Source organism: Hyposmocoma kahamanoa, unplaced genomic scaffold, assembly GCF_003589595.1.
Source record: "Hyposmocoma kahamanoa isolate Upper Pololo Valley unplaced genomic scaffold, ASM358959v1 100230, whole genome shotgun sequence".
Taxonomy (NCBI): domain Eukaryota; kingdom Metazoa; phylum Arthropoda; class Insecta; order Lepidoptera; family Cosmopterigidae; genus Hyposmocoma; species Hyposmocoma kahamanoa.
The window spans coordinates 81,712-101,081 of record NW_020653278.1 but is presented as its reverse complement, the minus strand read 5'-3'; the positions used below and the strand labels follow the sequence as shown (position 1 = coordinate 101,081).

Sequence of the window (19,370 nt, the reverse complement as noted above, 5' to 3'; positions counted from 1 at the left end):
AACACAATGGATCTTTTGTTATCTGATGAATAAATGAATAATAATAAAAAAAATAATAATAATTTAAGAACCCCCATTATGCAATGATTGCATAAAATATTATTAAATACAAATGAAAATTAAATAAATTATGCATCCATTATGAAATTAACTAAACCTCAAATACAACAAACAGATATTAAATATTATTGTATTGCATAAAATTTCAATACCACTACTAATAAACTACCGAATTTACGTGACATAATCCGCAAACTATCGTCGTTCATGGTAACCCCACAGATAGTTGGGTGGCAAATCCTGTAATTTATCGATATATTTTGGCCACCAGTTTTATTGTTTCGCGCACTGTGCGCCTAATGGGACGGATTATAATAATTTGCATATTTGCACGATATTATTGAATTTTCTTTGGGACATTCAAAAATCTTTTTTAAAGGGTGTATACATGGTCAGTAAAAAATTGTTACCTTACCAGAAATGTTTAGGGCTTTTACCCAAAATCATGCGCACAAACGGCGAATAAGAAATTTGGTATAATTCCATACGTATTAGAAAGAAGGCGACATCCCGTGTATTTTGTGACCCAGTGTTTTTGACAACGTGCATTTAGGATACCTATCAATACTTGTGATTCATTGTCAAAGCATCAAAAAAGCTAATTGAGTACAGCCTGTAGAAGCTGGGGTTATAAAGTTGATATAGGTTATGTCTACAACATTGTCCTGTATTTCAGATGTTTGTTCGTAGTAGTAGAAAATAACAAGTTTTCAGTTTGTTCCCAAAAATAATAAAGAACTTCCCGAATATTTCCAAATCTGCCAAACTCTGCCACATCTGATATAACTTATCATGTTCTGCAGCAATGAAAATGAATAAAAATAAAATCTGCCCAAACAGCAGAAATCTGCCACAAATGGTCACACTGTTCTCAATATCAATGTGACGTTGACATTGGCAAGAGGTCTCGTTCGTTTGCAACTTTCAATATCCGTCATTCAAATATTGTCTAAATCTTTTTGTCACATTGTTTCATTTTTTGCTTTATGCAATTACTATTGAATTGATTATTTCTTTAGGTATTTTACAGCTTTAATGTTTTATGTGTGTACTATAAAATAACCAATACTTCAGGAAGGTAAACATTCAATCATGCTTAAAAAGAAACGTACGTACAAGAACGTTACCTAACCTATGGTCGATCAGAATCATTTGCGTTGTGTTCTTGCATCTGTTCTAAAATACACTGTTTTACATTTTTTTATCCCCGACTTCTAAAACGTAAAATTATATTGCCAAAGTCCATGAACGGCTCTTCGTCGTTATTGGGGCAACTTTCGCCATCCTTCTTTCGATGTAAAAAATCTTTTTTAGAAAAAGAGACAAATTTTACACAATGCGCATAGCTGACATAGATCCGCCAGACATCAGCAGAAACGTAGCGGCATCATGCGAAAGAGCAAAAATGGCCATCAACACACGGCACTATGCACGATCACTTCGCTGTGCGAGAGAGACTAAGGAGCCGGAAAAGTTTCGTCAAATGTGTCGATCACAGACCACATAAGTATCGATCCTCTGAGCATTGAGCCGGCTCAGACGAGCTGCAACCTTTGACGGGAAGGAATATCATCTGCGTTTCTCCCACCTTCTGAGAGTCATCCTCCTGGACACGAATTGCCATGGCTGATCTGGAAGTCTTTAAATAGGCATCACGTTGATCGGGGTAAGGACAATTTGTTCTGGGAGCCTAAATCATATGAAGGAAATAGACTTATGCACTACCCTGGGAGCTCTCAAGCACTATTAACCGATTGTGTTCAAAATGAAAATATGTAATAATGAAAATATAATATTATATTTTTTTAAATAACTTTATTATTGATTATACTTCGTCTTCTTGGCGTGTCGACTTTGACGTTTATATTTTATATATCAAAGGCTTATATACTTTACAATTTGTCGTAAGACAAAATTGCGTGTCATGTCTAGTGAAATGTATATTTGAAATAGTATTTATATAATGACAATTGGCTATGTAGCCTAAAAAGATAACAAATAATTATGAAAATGGAAATATATTAAAACTTAAACGACATTTCTTAAAATGTAACAAAATCTCGACATTTTCGAAAAAAAGTTAGTCACGCAGTAACTTTGAATTGCTTATTTTGGCAGATGAGACTGCCATGTGCATGGTAAATGACACGTCATGATACGATTTTGCTATGAAAGAAAAGGTAAACGGATTTCGGATGGGGAACGTAAACTGCATGGACAGGGAGTTGTTTTTGTGAGGTCATAGTACGAATTTCACAGGCTATCCAAATTACGGGCTTAAACAGGATTGCTTTACGAGCTCATAGTAGGATTTTCAGAAAGCTTTGACGTGGATTGTTTGTACGGTGTGATTCAAACGATATAAGTAATCCCCATATAAGTAAGTTATCAAAACGGCTCGGCTCTGCAGTGTACGCGATTAAAAAAATAAGGAAACTTTCAGACGTCGAAACCGCTAGATTGGTCTACTTCAGCTACTTTCACAGTCTAATGACATACGGCATTTTGCTTTGGGGTAATGCCGCCGATATCAATAGAATCTTTGTCCTGCAGAAACGTGCAGTTAGGGCAATTTACAATCTGGGCCCCAAAGTATCTTTGAAAGATAAGTTTAATGAAATTAACATTCTTACACTAGCCTCACAGTACATTTATGAAAATGTAATTTATGTTAAAAGGAATAGTAATTTCTTTATGAAAAATAGTGACAGACATAACATTGTTACGAGGAATAGAAATAAACTAGCTTTTCTTAATAGTCGTCTTCACAAAGTCAAAAAATCATTTAAGGGGCAATGTATACGCTTCTATAACAAGACTCCGGTTGATATACAAAATTTGCCTTTCACGAGGTTTAAAACTATAGTGAAACAAAATCTTTATACTAAAGGTTATTATACAACTTCTGCGTACTTGGATGACAAAAATCCGTGGTAATAACCCGTTTAGCTCATGGAGGTAGTCTCGATCTCTGATGTTTCAAATAAAAAAAAAATATTGTAAATGTTATTTACAAAGAGCAACCCCTAGAGTTTCCTGCTCATTCTTCTCAGGGGAATCTGCCTTACGAATGAGCGGTAGAGTTTAACCATTATTGTGACGATTTCAAGTGTAATAATGCTTACCTATGAAATAAAGATTATTTTGAATTTGAATTTGCACCTGCACACTTGAGGATTTAAAGGCGGCTATTAGTGACGCGGTCGGCGTAGCTGAGTTCTGGGCTACTATAGTATAATATATGTCATCGATACGATAAGAAGAAGAAACAATAGTAATGAAAGGATTTGCCAATCGGCGAAAATTCTCGCCTATTGTTACTCAGGATGCGCGAGACTTGCAGGAAAATAATGCTACTATAACAATGGGAACCTCTACTCTCGAAGTATGACGAGTATGTCTACCTCGGACAAACCGTCCAATTAGGCAGGGCCAACTTCTGGAAAGAGGTCAATCGTGGAATCCGACTCGGTTGGGCAGCTTTCGGGAAGCTCCGGGACGTCTTTTCGTCCGCAATACCGCAATCCTTGAAGACAAACATCTTCGAGAAGTGCGTGTTGCCAGGGATGACCTACGGCTCTGAGACGTGGTCACTTATAATGGGCCTCATAGAAAAACTCAAATCACTCAATAAGCTACGGAGCGAGCAATACTCGGCATTTCTCTACGTGATCGAATCAGAAATGAGGAGATCCGTAGAAGAACGAAAGTCACCGACATAGCTCGAAGCTAGCATTAGCAAGCTGAAGTGGCAGTGGGCAAGGCGCATAGCTCGTAGAACTGACGGCCGTTGGGGCAGAAAGGTTCTCGAATGGAGACTACGAACCGAAAGGCGTTTTGTGGGACGGACCCCTACTAGATGGACGGATGACCTGGTAAGGGCGGCGGTTGACCGATGGATGCACGCCGCGTCCGATCGGCTGGTCTGGAAATCTTTGGGGAGGCCTATGTTCAGCAGTGGACGTCTTCCGGCTGATATAATGATGACGATGAGGAACTTTTGATCTCTTTTTTTTAAAAAAAGGTACACCAACATCAAAACATATTATATAACAATTCGCATCGTAGCACTTTAAAAACAGTGGTATCAAAATAAATATGCTTGCCAATTATAGGCATTCTCAACATTTGCCAAAAACTATCTAAACATTAACAATAAATTCCAAGTTAATAAATTCAAACGGGATGCATAAAAGAGCCTATGCGACATTTAAATAAAACATTTAATTGCTTGTAGTAATTCCATAGTCTACCAATTATTAAGGTGTATAAAACATCATATACATTTAAATGTCATTAGACCAAAATTAAATTAATAAACAATCAAAAAGAATCACATTTAATAAACATCTCACATCGTTAATTGCCAAATCTTTAAGAACTTTTGTAAATACTAATCGATTTTTTCAAATTTATTAATAGTTCGGTTGTATATTCTGACTGACATTACATAAAAGCTTTTGTGTAAACTGTTTAGATGTGAATGCCAAAGAAAATAATCTTTAACTGTGTTTCAAATTTCGGTGGTTCCTACTGTTGGTGATTGCAAAATATCATGTGTATTTGAAATTTTGGCCTCGCGACTAGGCTAATAATAATTTGCTGGATGTCATGTAAAAGTCAGTCGTACTAAAGCCTGGTGTAGTGCGACATGCCTGTCTATAACAGTTGCAATGCCAGTCAGAACTTTAAGTCGCAAAGAAGTGCGCCACTGCGCCCGTCACCCTGTAACGTAAGTTGACAAGTCCCATAGGCCTATAATTTCACAAAACCCTTACACTTCAAAACTGGGATGCCGTAATGCCCACATTACTGCTTGGCAGCAACAATAAGTAAGATTCTACAGCTACTAAGAATGAATGATAAAATTGGCCTAATATTGTCATGTAAATCTACAAGAGGGAACAAAATTATTGTTTTTTTGCTGGTGATAATTTTAAGAATGGTTCATCTCATATATACAGTGAAAAAATGTAAGAAACGTGACAGAATGCTGGTAGAAGCGGAAGCAATTTACTGGTAAATGAAAGAGCACACAGGTTCAATCGATAGTTAATTGAAAACCTACATCGTTCACATATGATCACAGCTTATCGTACCTATGGCAGTGTGACCACAATATATTACATTTTGTGGTTGGAACTTTAGAACGAGTCTGCATCAAAGTTGGTTCATCAATAAACAATTTAAACGTTTGCTGTAAATTGATTTGAAATAAATTTATATTTGTTTAATAATTCTTTTTATAAAATCAGGTACAATTCTAAACAAAAAATTTACCATTAATTTTTTGTGAAATAACAAGTCGTGCGCCTGATGGTAAGCTTGTCCGCCTGTCCATAACAGTCGCAGTCAGAGCTTTAAATTGCAAAGATCTGAGGGGCACTGCCACTGATAAGTCCCATATGCCTATAATTTCACAAACGCCCTTACCGTTCAAAACAGCAACACAAGGTAAGGTGGCAGGACGTCTCTGGACGAACTCTTTCACGTAGAGCTTCACTGCTGCTAGAACTAAATAACTCTACTAGTTTGATGTAATTATTAATACAAAGATCCAACACGAATATACCGATCATGGGTGTATCGTCTCCTGTACAGGTACAGACACAAGTGACGTATTCGCGTGGCCGCAAGTTCGATTCCTGTCGGGTCGTTAATAATTATAAAAAAATACACCAACTTTCAAAACTTAATTTTTAGCCGCTCACGCGATACATGCAGCCATAGACGCATACCACACCTAGAGGTGCCGGTGACGATTTTATACCGATTTATCGGATATCGAAGTTATAACAGGTAAAACAACTAATATTAATTGCTACTTCGGTAACTACTCTAGCAAACCATAAAGTTTTTAATGCCCGGGTCTGTCATTTAATAAAAATAAACAACTTCAAATATATTTCAAGACAATCGTGTGTGTTATTGTTTGGGCTGGTGATTTCGGTGTTTATTTATTGATAACATACCGTAAGTAGCGTTTTTTAAGTTTACCCTGAATATAAATGTTTATAAACTATACTTTAAGGAGTAATTTCATGGTAAACGTTAGAACCACTCAAACGGAATATTATCATATTTATCCAAGTATACCAAAAATTTCATTAGTGCTTTTTAAGTGCAGGATTTGCGGTGTATTACTGCCTTATATTTGAGATGTTTTTGTTGGTAGTACGGAGGGTATTTATTTAGCAATGCAGAATAATAATTTTTATTTATAAAAGCTTGTATTTAAACTGAATGCTTTTCTAATTTGCGAAACCAAATAGCCGCCATTTTGCGGTAGGAGGAGCGCATCGCGTGAGTGGTTAGTCAAATTTCCTCCTTTTGCACATCAATAACTATAATTTTCTATTTACATTATATACAATAATGTATTGTACCATTTTAAAATCTACTTTAAACATTATTTTAAAATAGTTAGCCGTTCAAGTCATACTTTTTTATACCTAAGACGCTTAAACTTAGTTAAAAAGAAAAATGCACATAAGTAAATTAAGGATTTTTTGAGAAAATAAGTGCAATGTTTAGTCATGCTATTTACTACTTAACAACAAACAGTTCATGCATATAATTAACTACTAAAAAACAGAACGAATTCATTCATTTGTGGTCGTGATGTACAAAAACGTAAAAAAAGGTAAAAATAATTCATTTTCAAGAAAAATCAGCATATCTTAGGCACTACTTGGGATATTCTTCTGGAATAGTTTTTGTATTATTTTTAACAGTGATAAGGTTTATCTATTCTTTACCATACAGCCTGTATAATACAATATTGTAATTAATCTGGAAATTTGGGATTTCACAAAAGTACTTTCTTGGCAGATGGGTTGAAGATAAAAGCTCTTCAAGGCAAAGGTGATTGGGAGGTTCAGTGGTTAAAAGCAGTGAAAGCTACATGAGTACCTAATTTCCATTCCTAGTTCTATCCAATTGAGACACGATCGACCTTCTTTCAATCAGTCCAGAGTCGTTATTACTTTGGTGCTTACAATATTACGTCGTGTATTATTAAAAGGCTCGTTGGTCTTTGTCGTATTTTATTAATCCTAGTTCAAAAGACCACCCTATATCATCACGTATGTTGTGGAAAGAATTTAAGGGATGATGATGGACCTGTAGTCCAATTTGAACTTCGGCGGATACATAGAATCCGTAGCCAAAAAGCTTGGCATCCTTTCCAGGGTGAGGCGTTAGTGAACTAACTAACCGGTGTGAACACCGGGACAGTTGCTTCAGCTGTACCAAGCATAAGTCCGGTCCTGCATGGAGTACTGCTGCCACCTATGGGATGTCCCTGCTATATAGCAACTCATCATCATGTCCACTCCCCCAAAGATTTCCAGACCAGCCGATCGGAAGCGACGTGCATCCATCGGATACCCGCCACCCTTACCAGGTCATCCGTCCATCTAGTAGGGGGTCGTTCCACTGAACGCCTGCCGGTTCGTGGTCTCCATTCAAGAACCTTTCTGCACCAACAGCCGTCAGTTCCACGAGCTATGTGCCCTGCCACTGCCACTTCAACTTGCTAATCCTTCGAACTATGTCGGTGACTTTCGTTCATCTACGGATCTCCTCATTTCTGATTCGATCACGTAGATAAATGCCGAGCATTGCTTGCTCCATAGTTCTTTGAGTGAATTTGGACCTTTTTTATTAAACCCATAGTAAATGATCACGTCTCAGAGCCGTAGGTCATCCCAGGAGGTTCCCACTGTTATAGGGGTGGTTACGACATGGACATTCGACATAAGTTTCGTCTTGTCCATGTTCATTTTTATACCCACCTGGGAAACTCTACTGAGGTCACCGAGCATGGTGCCAAGCTCTTCCAACGATTCTGCCATGACCACGATATCGTCAGCAAATCGAAGGTAAGTGATGTACTTGCTATTTATGTTGATGTCGAGACCTTTCCAGTTCAGTAACTTGAAGGCATCTTCCAATGCAGTGGTGAACAGTTTCGGAGAAATGACGTCTCCCTGTCGCACTCCTCTTTGCAATTGGATAGGCCTTGTGCACTGATCCTGGAGTCAAACTGACATATTGGCGTTTCTGTACAAACACTTCAAAACTTCGATATATCGAAAGTCAATGTTGCTCCGTTGTAGAGACTATAGCACTACCAACTGGCCACCTTGGATCTACACGACAAGCGTGTCACGAGGCTTATAGATGACTCAGAATTAGTAGAGGCGTAGCTGCAAAGCCTAGAACACTGCCGTAAAGTTGCTTGCTTATCGGTATTCTACAGGATATATCCCGGAGAGTGTGCGAAGGAATTGCACGAATTAATTCTGCCTTTCCGTCATTGCAAGCACGCAAGCTGAGGTTCCACGGTTCCACACCTATGTTGTGGATATTTCAGGAATTCGCACGAAGCATTATTCTTCCACATTTATGTGGCGAATGACTATGGAGTGGAATTCTCTGCCTGCAGACTTGTTCTCTGAACGTTATAACTTGGACGTTTTCAAAGCGAGAGTGAATAGGCATTATTTAGGTATGCTCCATCGTTGACTTCATCATCTCTTTCCATCAGTTTCCTGTTTGTCAGATTACGCCTATGATGGCTGTACTGCATGCACATGGCATACGTAAGATTTTTTTTTCATGATAGCAAGTGACAGGACGAGCAAGTCCTGCGCCTGATAGTAAGCGACATGCTCGTCCATAGCAGTTGCAAATCGCAAAGGCCTGAGGCCACTGCGACCTCCGAGACACAGTTTAGTAAATCCCGTGTGCGTATAATTTCACCAGCACCCTTCAAAACCGTAATGCTATAATGCTCATATTACTGCTTGATAGAAATACGTAAAGTGGCAGTTCTTCCCTGGATGAACTCTTTCACAAGACGCTCTACCGCTACTAATTGTTTAACATATTTCTCGGCCGAATCTTAGAATACTGTTTTTAAATAGTCTGTGACATACTTGCTATATCCGTCTTGGGGTCAGGTTTTCCTGTGTAAATAGGGGAATTACTTTTGAAACTCGAGAAATATTAAGTGTACGGGATGAAACTGCACATGACGTTGCAGAAAACGTTGAGTGGTAAAAAGATGCAATTTAGAAATTAGAAGATTAGTAGCAGTAGAGCTTCTTGTGAAAGAGTTCGTCAAGGGAAGTACTGCCACCTTTCTTATTTCCGCCGCTTAGCACTAATGTGAGCATTAATGAATTCTGGTTTTGAAGGGTAAGGGTGTTGGTGAAATTACAGGCACATGGGACTTTGCAACTTACGTCTCCGGGTAACGGGGAAAGTGGCATTGCAACTGTTATGAACAGGTGTGTCGCTTGCCACTAAACCCACGACTTGTTCGGTCCGTCACTTTGTGTCATAAAAACGTCGAGTAGACGGGATGTCATTTAATTTGCTTGAAAACCATTCTGCAATATCATTACGGTGACAACTGCGCTCCGATTGGCCAGCCCGAATTCGAAACAATTGACGGGTGTCGTCAATTGTTTCACTTCAAATCAACCAGTTACCTTGAGCTTTGCTATAATGGACGAAAATTGAAAAGTTACATATTTAATTACCGATGAAATGTGATTGTTTTGTAATAAGATGTTTTGCTGTTTTTCCCATACCACCGAATGGAACAGCCCCCATTGTCAGAGATATTATCTTTATTACAATATATACAGAATATTTTTGGAATATACGAAGACGTACACACAGATCTGTTGTTGACGCTGTAGAATTTCAGCTTTCTAATTTGTGATTTCAGCAGAGAGAGATACTCGATGCATAAAAAAACCTATTGAATTAAGATGATAAACACTTTAACAACAAATATAATCTCTGAAAATCATACAAGAAACAAAATTCAGGTAATTAACATAATTTAAACTAAAAACAATTTTTACCTTTACTAGGTACTTACACCTGCACAAACACCCTGTGCAATTTGTCGCTATGTATAATTAAGGATATGAAGTCCCGGGTTCGTTTCCCTACGACACACTCGAGTCCGGATATTACACGCCGCAACCGGTTATATAAACCGGGTTGTTATATCACCTTTATGTACGTAGTCAACCTACGTCTGATTACCAGGGCAAGGATTTTGCTTGTGAAAATTGTATAGATGCAATTACAGTAGACTTGTAATTGTGTAATGTGGGTTAGGAATTTCTTAACGACACACTTGTGTGGGATATTTTGCCATCGTGATAAAAGGATTGTTGCCCATGATACCCCAGATGTACAGAGAGCATCCCAAAACTCACAGACGACTAAAGAATCCCTAACCCACATTACACGTTTTTCTTTCCTTTTTTTGTTACTTCCCTCTTTTTGGATTCGGTTAAATAATTACAAACAGTCGTACGTTGTGATTTAAACCATCATCATCATGGTCAGCGAACATCAACACATTGCTGGGCATAGGCCTCTTCTTTATTGCGGCAATATTTTCGATCCTACGCCATTCGCATCCAGCGCGATCCCGCAAATCTGAGGATATCGTCAGACCATCGGGCTGGTGGTCTGCCCACTGGCCTTTTTGCTCCACCTCGCCACCATTCCTTGACTCCATCCATCGTTCGTCTTCACGTCTACCATCATAACCTATTCTAAGTTCAAAACATGCATAAGTAGGGTGCTCCGTTATAACATAATCAAACCATGTTTTTTTTATATAATTTATTATTCAATTTACAATTAAACACATATGTACATTTAGATTTTCCTTTCAAAAACCCTTTAATGGGTTTATGCGAAAGGAATTGAGTCGCAATAACTAAATACTAAGGCAAAAATATTATAAAATTATAATACCATTTAAATAAAATAAACTAAAAAAATAATATAATATAAGTAAATAAAGTTATGAATTCTGCCCTTTAAATCCACCGAAATAATAACGTTTTACAGCTTGTTTACATTTTTTTACACTTGAAAAAATATCCTCATGAAGCTCTGCTGGTAATTTATTTAGTAGGTATGTCAGGCAACATGTAGTTAGCCGCCCTCATACCGTACGTATTAGTGGTTCCAGGCAGTTGATATGTGGGCAGGTAAGTGATGTTGCGTAACCGACCATCTCTGCTCGTTTTCATGATTTGGCCAATCTTGTCAAAGTTGTCCAATAAAATAATCATATTAGACTTCTCAAAAACCGACATCACCTTACAATGTTTGAAAAGACCGAGGTTGTCATCATTATATTTATTTTTAACTTTATTTGACACTATCGATTTCAGTATACTAACCTGCAATTTGTATATTTATCTATGTATGTTTTGTAAGTACGTCCATAGCTACCTAATCCATAAGCAATTATTGAATCCGCCAATGCAAGGTACAACATTCTAAGAGTATGATATGGTAACTTATACTTTAAAATTGAAAGTTTAGCATTAATTGTGCATAATGTCGTACCGTAGCGTGTGAGTACACAATCAAAAGTGCGTATGTGTGTGTATGTGTGACTGTGTTTTTTACGTAATTGTCGGAAAGCGACACGCCAGCCCATAACAGTCGCAGTGCCACTCGGAGCTCTAAATTGCAAAGATCTTAGGGGCACTGCCACTGCGAAGTTCCACGTGCTTGAAATTTCAGCAGCACCCTTACCCTTCCAAACCGGAACGCAGTAATGCTCACATTATTGCTTGGCGGTAGAAATAGGTAAGGCGGCAGAAATAAGTTAACTCTTTCGCAAGGAGGTCTACTGCAACTAAAAACGATGTGTGAGTGTGTGTATTGTGAAGGTGTTACTCTGGTTCTTTTGGGAATATCCTCATTTCTAATTCGATCTCGCAGTGAAACTCCGAACATAGCCCTTTCCATTGCCCTTTCGGTGACCTTGAGCTTTCTTATGAGGTCCATAATAAGCGACCACGCCTCAATGCCATAAGACATCACTGGCAACACACACTGGTCGAAGACTTTCACCTTGAGACACTGCGACATTCTGAACAGAAGATATAGAGAAATATTTTTAAAGCCTACATTTATTTATCTCGTGAGTTTGGGTGTTATTTGTGGTTGTCTACGTGTGTATCCATGGCACTCGCGATACACAGTTTCCCTAGTACGGGGCTATGAGTGTGTGCGCATTATTATTATCACCTGTGAAATAAAGATTATTTGGGTTTATGTAAGCCAGTAGTATCATGTCATGATGCCCAGTCTCAAGTTACCGTAAGTCAGTATTGACGATATCAGACACCGGCTTTACCAGCCACAGCAATGTGGGTAAATATCACCATGACACGCTCCAAGCCCGAATTAATTGCTCTATGAATATTAATCATCGGACCGAGGTTTCTATTATGGGGGTGGTACAAGATGGAGGCTTCGGGCACAAAATACGCGTGTTATGAAAACAATTAATAGATTTGGGCGTTAAAGTAAAAAAAAACCAACCTCAAAAGTTTGTGGAATTACATCTGTTTGCCACGTTTCGTTGAGATCGGTAAACGAAAACTGCACGAAACCGGATTCATCTCCTAGTTTGCCACCCTTAGAGGCGGAACATTTTCTTCAAATTTAAATTACCAATACTGAAGTACCCCTCTTATTCATTTTGTATGAAAAAATATTTTTATTAAATTTTTCCAACTTCTGCTGATTTTTTTCTTACAATACGATAAAATGATCCTTACATGAAACTAAATCAATCAGCATTACCATGAAATTACTCCTTAAAGTATAGTTTATAAATATTTATATTCAGGGTAAACTTAAAAGACGCTACTTACGGTATGTTTTCAATAAATAAACACCGAAATCACTAGCCCAAACAATAACACACACGATTGTCGTGACGTATTTTTGAAGTTGTTTATTTTTTTTAAATGACAGACCCAGGCATTAAAAACTTTATGGTTTGCTAGAGTAGTTACCGAAATAGCAATTAATATTAGTTATTTTACCTGTTATAACTTCGATATCCGATAAATCGGTATAAAATCATCACCGGCACCTCTAGGTGTGGTATGCGTCTACGGCTGCATGTATCGCGTGAGCGGATAAGAGCCATTTACCTGAAGAGTTGCCAGGTTTGGATGGCCCTTATTTCATTTCTTTTTCTGGTTATATACTCGATGTGTCCGAAAGAGCTTAACTAGCGACTACGCTAGCAGTAGTCCAAAATCCATGAGCTTATAGTACGACGAATACCAGTACTTTAGAAATAAGGTTAGGGTGTTACCATTCTTATTAACAAGGTACGGGCTTAAGCAGGAAAGAAAAAGCTTTATTTCCATGATGTAAGAGCGAAAAAAACACAACTCTACTCCCTTATAGGTTAGCATAAAGTTACAGCCTCAATAATAAACGAAAAATAAAAATAAAAAAACAAAAATATGTGTAAAAAAAGTAATATATCGATTATAACATACAATATTGTAATTTTTGTACCATATGAAAATAGGTATTTGTTATGCAAGGCTGCAAAGATGTTGTTTAACGCAAGTGCTTGTAATGAAACTGGAGCGAAAGTTTGTAAGATTGAAAAATAGAGTCCTGTGCATATCGAGGGTTTCAAAGCACGAGATGCAAAACAACTTTGCTGCCGAGCGGAACATACAAGTTTTCATCTCACTATAGCGAGGAAAATGGTAGATGAAAGAAAAACAGTTGAACTATAACAAATCAAAAGACAAATCAGTTTTAATAAACAAAATTACTTATCATTTTTTAAATGTTTATTGAATTGATATTCAATTATTTTTTGTGAAACTACTCCACTAGTTTGTTATAATTATTAATACAAAGATCGAAAACTCAGAAAAAATTTCTTCTATCCAGTCGGATTCGAACAGACGTGTGCTTGTTGTCGTGTGTGTGTGTCTTTGTATTCGGTTTTTCAACGACTTTTTAATTTTAGCGCCATCTATGACAAATCTATGAAAGTTTTATCACCCTGTTAGACACCTTTACAGCTACCGGCCCTGGGAAGAGATTACTTATCGTTGTCCATTTAATATCAACAATACTAAGAATAAAATATCCCAACGTATTTATATTACATAAATAATGTACGACAAATCGCGTAGTTGAATGTGATATTTTTTGTTACTAAATTTTGTTTACTAGCTAGATTTTTAATGAGAAAGATAGCTTTTCCGAGCTAGTGAGGTAAAAAAGTATTTTTTTTAAATCTCTCTTTACTTTACCGGCTGGCCAGGAGTGAAGCACCAGGATAAGTAAACACTTGGAGAATGAAAATCTGATATCCAAGCCCATTATTATATATCCAAGCCATTCAAGCAGCGAAGCTCCACTGGCTCGGACACGTGGAAAGAATACGAGAGGGTTGTGATGCGAAGAGATTGTTTTAAAACTACATACTTGGAAGCCTAGAAATACCTAAGGGCGACTGAAGACTGGCAGCTTTATGTTCCAAACAGAGAACCGTAGTTGTCATTCCCAATTCTTTTTTCAAATATGTCACTTTGTTAAACAGTACGGAAAGTGTTAGTGAAAGAAGCGGATTTACGCGCGCGTAATTACGCTTGGTCGTGAGAAGAGAAAACTATATCCTAAGTGACACATCTTGTAACACATATGTAACTTTAAGAGTCTATACTGCCTCAATTGGTTTTGGTTTATTCCGCATTACAGTGAAAGTGTTGAATAAATCACTTTAATAATCTCAGTACAGAGTACTATAAAAACCGACCTCAAAAGTACGTGGAATTACGTCTATTTGCTAAGTTTCATTGAAATATCCCCTAGTTCGCCACTATACAGGACTTGATACTGGAGATAAATAGGTTCTCACTACGACACTACTCAAAGTATATCGAGAGAAAAACGCCTTGAATTAGAGAAATAGCAAAATCAACTAAATAATTGCTAAAAGTAATTGCTCCTAAATTAAAGTTAGGCGCTATTTATAAAAATGAATCTTCATGCGTGAACAGCCACCCTTTGAGGTGGATGATTTTCTTCAAAATGAAATGGACCACTATGGAAATAAACCGTTTCCAACAAAAAAAGAATCATGAAAATCGGTTCACAAATACCGGAGTTATGGCGTAACATACATACAAAAAAAAAAAAGAACATACAGTCGAATTGAGAACCTCCTCCTTTTTTGAAGTCGGTTAAAAAAATATATAGTAAAATTGACGACATATTCTGATATGCGATGTGAAAACAACCTCAAAATTTTACAATAAAACCGCTGCATTCAATAAGTACTATCATGGACCATTGGTCCATGGTTACTATACATATTGATAAATAAGATAAAACCTTTAGAATAACGGTTTTATTCCACAAAAATATTTGACAACAATGAACTAAAAGACTATCAAATGTAAAGTTCAAAATAGACATTAGAAACTAAAGAGTTAATATTATGACATTCTATCAGCCTTGAAAATAATCCTCGAGGTGGGCTGGTGGGTGTCGCACTCTTGCAGACCTTCGAATCTCTGGTTCGGTGTCCGCTGGAGGTTCAGGGTGGTCTATGTCTTCAATCTCATTTTCAGAATCAGAAGATCTGGTTTCAGAATTTTGAGATGTAGGATTAGGGTCCTCCACTTCATTGGAGTTTTCGTTAAGAGCCTCAATATTTGTTGTTTCATCTACCATTATCTGACTATCTAGGCTCAATGGTGCTAAATGTCGGTTGGAAACAGTTGTCTCTCGACCGTCCTCATAGCGAACATAGGAGTAGTCTGGATTTACGTGCAGAAGAGTCACTTCTTCAACAATAGGTTGATACTTGTTAGTACGATTAAATTTTCTCATTAATACTTTTTCTGATTCCGTCAGCCAGGTAGGTATAGATACTCCATTCGATGACCGCCTGGTATGTGTAAACATTCTTTCGTGCGGCGTACAACAAGTCGCTGTGCACAACAAAGATCTGATACAATGTAAAGCTTGGTTTAGAACCTTTTCCCAATTTTCTATTGGTAGGTTCTGCGAACGTAGAGCCAATTGCACTGATTTCCAAAGAGTTCCGTTAAAACGTTCAACCTGTCCATTTCCTCTTGGGTTATAAGGTGTAGTTCTGCTCGACGCAATACCACGTGAATTTAAGAAGTTCTTTACTTCAGTAGATATGAAACAGGTTCCTCGATCTGAATGTAGATAAGACGGCATACCGAATAGCATAAAAATTTCATTTAAATGTTTGATTACCGTTGAAGAGTTCATGTCTGGGCACGGAAATGCAAATGGAAAGCGTGAGTATTCGTCTATTACTGTAAGAATGTATTTATTTCTCGTATTAGAAGGTACTGGTCCTTTGAAATCGATACTCAGTCTCTCCATAGGCGACGTAGCTTTTATCAAAACTGGATCAATTGTAGGTTTGTAAAATCTTGGCTTTATTTCGGAGCAAATTTTACACGACTTAGTCATGTTTTTAATTTCTTCCGTAGAATATGGTAGATTCTTTGATTTAAGCCAGTGGGTCATTCGTGCTATGCCCGGATGACATAAATCATTGTGCAATGAATATAACTTTTCATTTCGTGTCGATATTGAGCTGCATACGCGTGAGAGTGCATCCGCTGCATCATTTTGTTTGCCTGGACGATATATAATGTCATACTTAAATGGCGCCAACTCCAGACGCCAGCGTTGTATTTTCTCATTCTTTATTTTGCTCGTTAGTTTATTGTTAAACATGAAAGATACTGATCTTTGGTCAGTGATAAGCCGGAAGGGTTTGCCGATAAGAAAATGACGCCATTTCTTCAGCGATTCGACGATAGCGTAAGCTTCTTTTTCTATCGCCGAGTGATTATGTTCACTTTTGTTTAGCATTCTGGAGAAAAAGGCAACAGGTCGAGAAGCCTGTGACAAAGTTGCTGCGATAGAATGATCTGACGCGTCTGTTTCCACGGTTAATGGTGCGTTATGATCAATTGCATGAATACTTGATTTGGCTATATCTGATTTGAGTACATTGAAGTTTTTGACTAAATTGTCGCTTAATGGAAATATCCTTGCATTAGTAAGATCGTGAACTTTTTCTGAAAAATTTGGAATCCACTTGCTATAGTGTGCAAACATTCCTATCACTCTTCTCAGTGATGATAGATCAGATGGTGGTGGTAAGTTCAGAAGTGGGCGCAAGCGGTCTGCATCCGGTTTGATAATGTTGTCTTCTATGTTATAACCCAGAATATTAATAGAGTTTTGTGAGAACTTACTCTTTTCTTTGTTGAGAGTGAGGCCATATTTCTGGGCAGCTGCCAAGAATTTCTTAAGATTTTTGTCATGTTCAAGCTGGGTCTTGCCACAAATTGTAATATCATCAAGATAAGCGAACGTTCCCTTGAGATCTTCTTTTCGGATTACCCAATCAATCGTCCTTTGAAAACTTGAGACGCCGTTTGTAACGCCAAATGGAATTCGGAGAAATTGGTATAAATTTCCTAAAGCCTCAAAAGCCGTAAAATGACGTTCTTCGAGCAAAATAGGAACTTGATGATAAGCACTTTGCAAATCTATAGCGCTAAATATACGATATCTAGATATTTGTGACACCAGCTCCTCTATGTTTGGTAGAGGGTACGCATCTAAATGAGTATATCTGTTTATAGTTTGGGAATAATCGATGACAAGACGCTTCTTATGGTTGACATTTTTTGTGATAAGGACTTGAGCTCTCCAGGGGGACGTGCTTTCTTCGATTATTCCATCAGCCAAAAGTTTCCTGACTTCCTCTTTTATAAATTCTTTGTCATCCTCACTATGTCTTCTCGATTTTATAGCAACAGGCTTAATTTCAGGACATACATTAGAAAACAGTGGTACGGCAGGCACGGTAGCTGCAGCAACACTGCATACATTAACTTTGATAGGTTCCTTCAAACCACCAAAAGAAAACTCTAGTGAAGAGTGTTGATGCAGAATATCATGTCCAATGATGAGATCAGCGCATAAATTCTTTACTATGAGTAGATTCAGATTTTTGTACTCATAATCTCCAATTTTGGCAGAGACGCTAGTTTGTCCCTCTACTTTGGAAGTAAGAGTAGTCGAAGCCATTGAAATTCTCTGGTTACTCGGTTTCTTTTTTAAACGACAGAGATTAAAGAATTCCTCATCCATAAAACTAATTGAGCTGCCTGTATCGATTAATGCTTGGGCGCGTATCCCTTGAACGTACGCCGTTACAGTAGCCTTTCTAAGTGAGTCCGGCGATGCCGCTATTATACAAGCACTAGTTTTATTACTTTCAGTTTCGACTACTGATGCAGCAGTCTGTTTCTTGCTACGACATACTTTAGCTAAGTGTCCTTTTTTTTCACAAATCTGACAGGTAGAGTCGAGTGCTGGACAATCTTTTCTAGGATGCACGCGACCCCCACAGAAGAAACATTTTCGCTTGAAGAAAGACGCTGCTGATGATTCTTCTTCCTTTGATGAACCTTGTACAGCATTCAAATTTGAAGATTCGTAACTCTGTGAATTCATCTCCGCCATTTCTAACGATCTCGCCTGATCATAGGCTTTGTCAAGAGATAGAGTTAGATTTTCAAGCAATCGCTGCCTGATTTTACTCGAATTGAGACCAGTAATAAATGCGTCTCGAATATTATCGGATTTATTCGTTTCAGCATCAACCTTTCCAAATTGACAATCTTTCGCTAATAATTTTAGCACCTGCATATAAGTATCAATGGTCTCATCGTGCTTTTGTCTCCTAGTAGCTAGTATATACCTGGCATAGACTACATTTTTTGGTTTATTGAATAGTTTGTCGAGTATGTCTAGGGCTTCTTCATAGGTAGTACATTCACTTATGTATGCGAAGATTGTTGGAGATACGTGGTTTATAAGTATGTCTATTTTCATACCAGCTGTTTCTTTTGTAAAGTTCGATAAGAAATTCTCGAACGTCCTCTTCCAGTGCTCCCATTCCTTGGAGGCGGAATTACCGGTTGGATCAATGTTCAGTTTATCGGGACGCAGAAACCGTTCCATTTTATTTATTCTGATAACAATTTGTGGAATAAATTGATAAATAAGATAAAACCTTTAGAATAACGGTTTTATTCCACAAAAATATTTGACAACAATGAACTAAAAGACTATCAAATGTAAAGTTCAAAATAGACATTAGAAACTAAAGAGTTAATATTATGACACATATACTAATGATTTTTTTAAATATCAATTAAACTAAATGGAACACGTATAAGTAGTATACGATATACATTTTTCAAATGACCTTAACTTCGTTTGTAAAAAAAATAAATTCTAAAATAAAGCCGCTCGACCCAAGCAATATGAACCGTATTAGTAGGGGAAAAAATTAGAATTCGAGCTGAGGTAATATGGACTTAATGTCGACAGTCGCTTGGGATCGTGTAAAA

At 37.4% G+C, this 19,370-nt stretch overlaps 1 protein-coding gene across 1 annotated transcript; it reads right to left on the bottom strand.

The window, feature by feature from the left end:
* Nucleotides 1-15,399: 15,399 nt before the first annotated feature.
* LOC113229810 lies at nucleotides 15,400-18,978 on the bottom strand. The gene has a single exon (XM_026463491.1). It carries the CDS (start codon nucleotides 18,976-18,978, stop codon nucleotides 15,400-15,402), a length of 3,579 nt encoding a protein of 1,192 aa, XP_026319276.1.
* Between the last annotated feature and the right edge of the window lie 392 nt (nucleotides 18,979-19,370).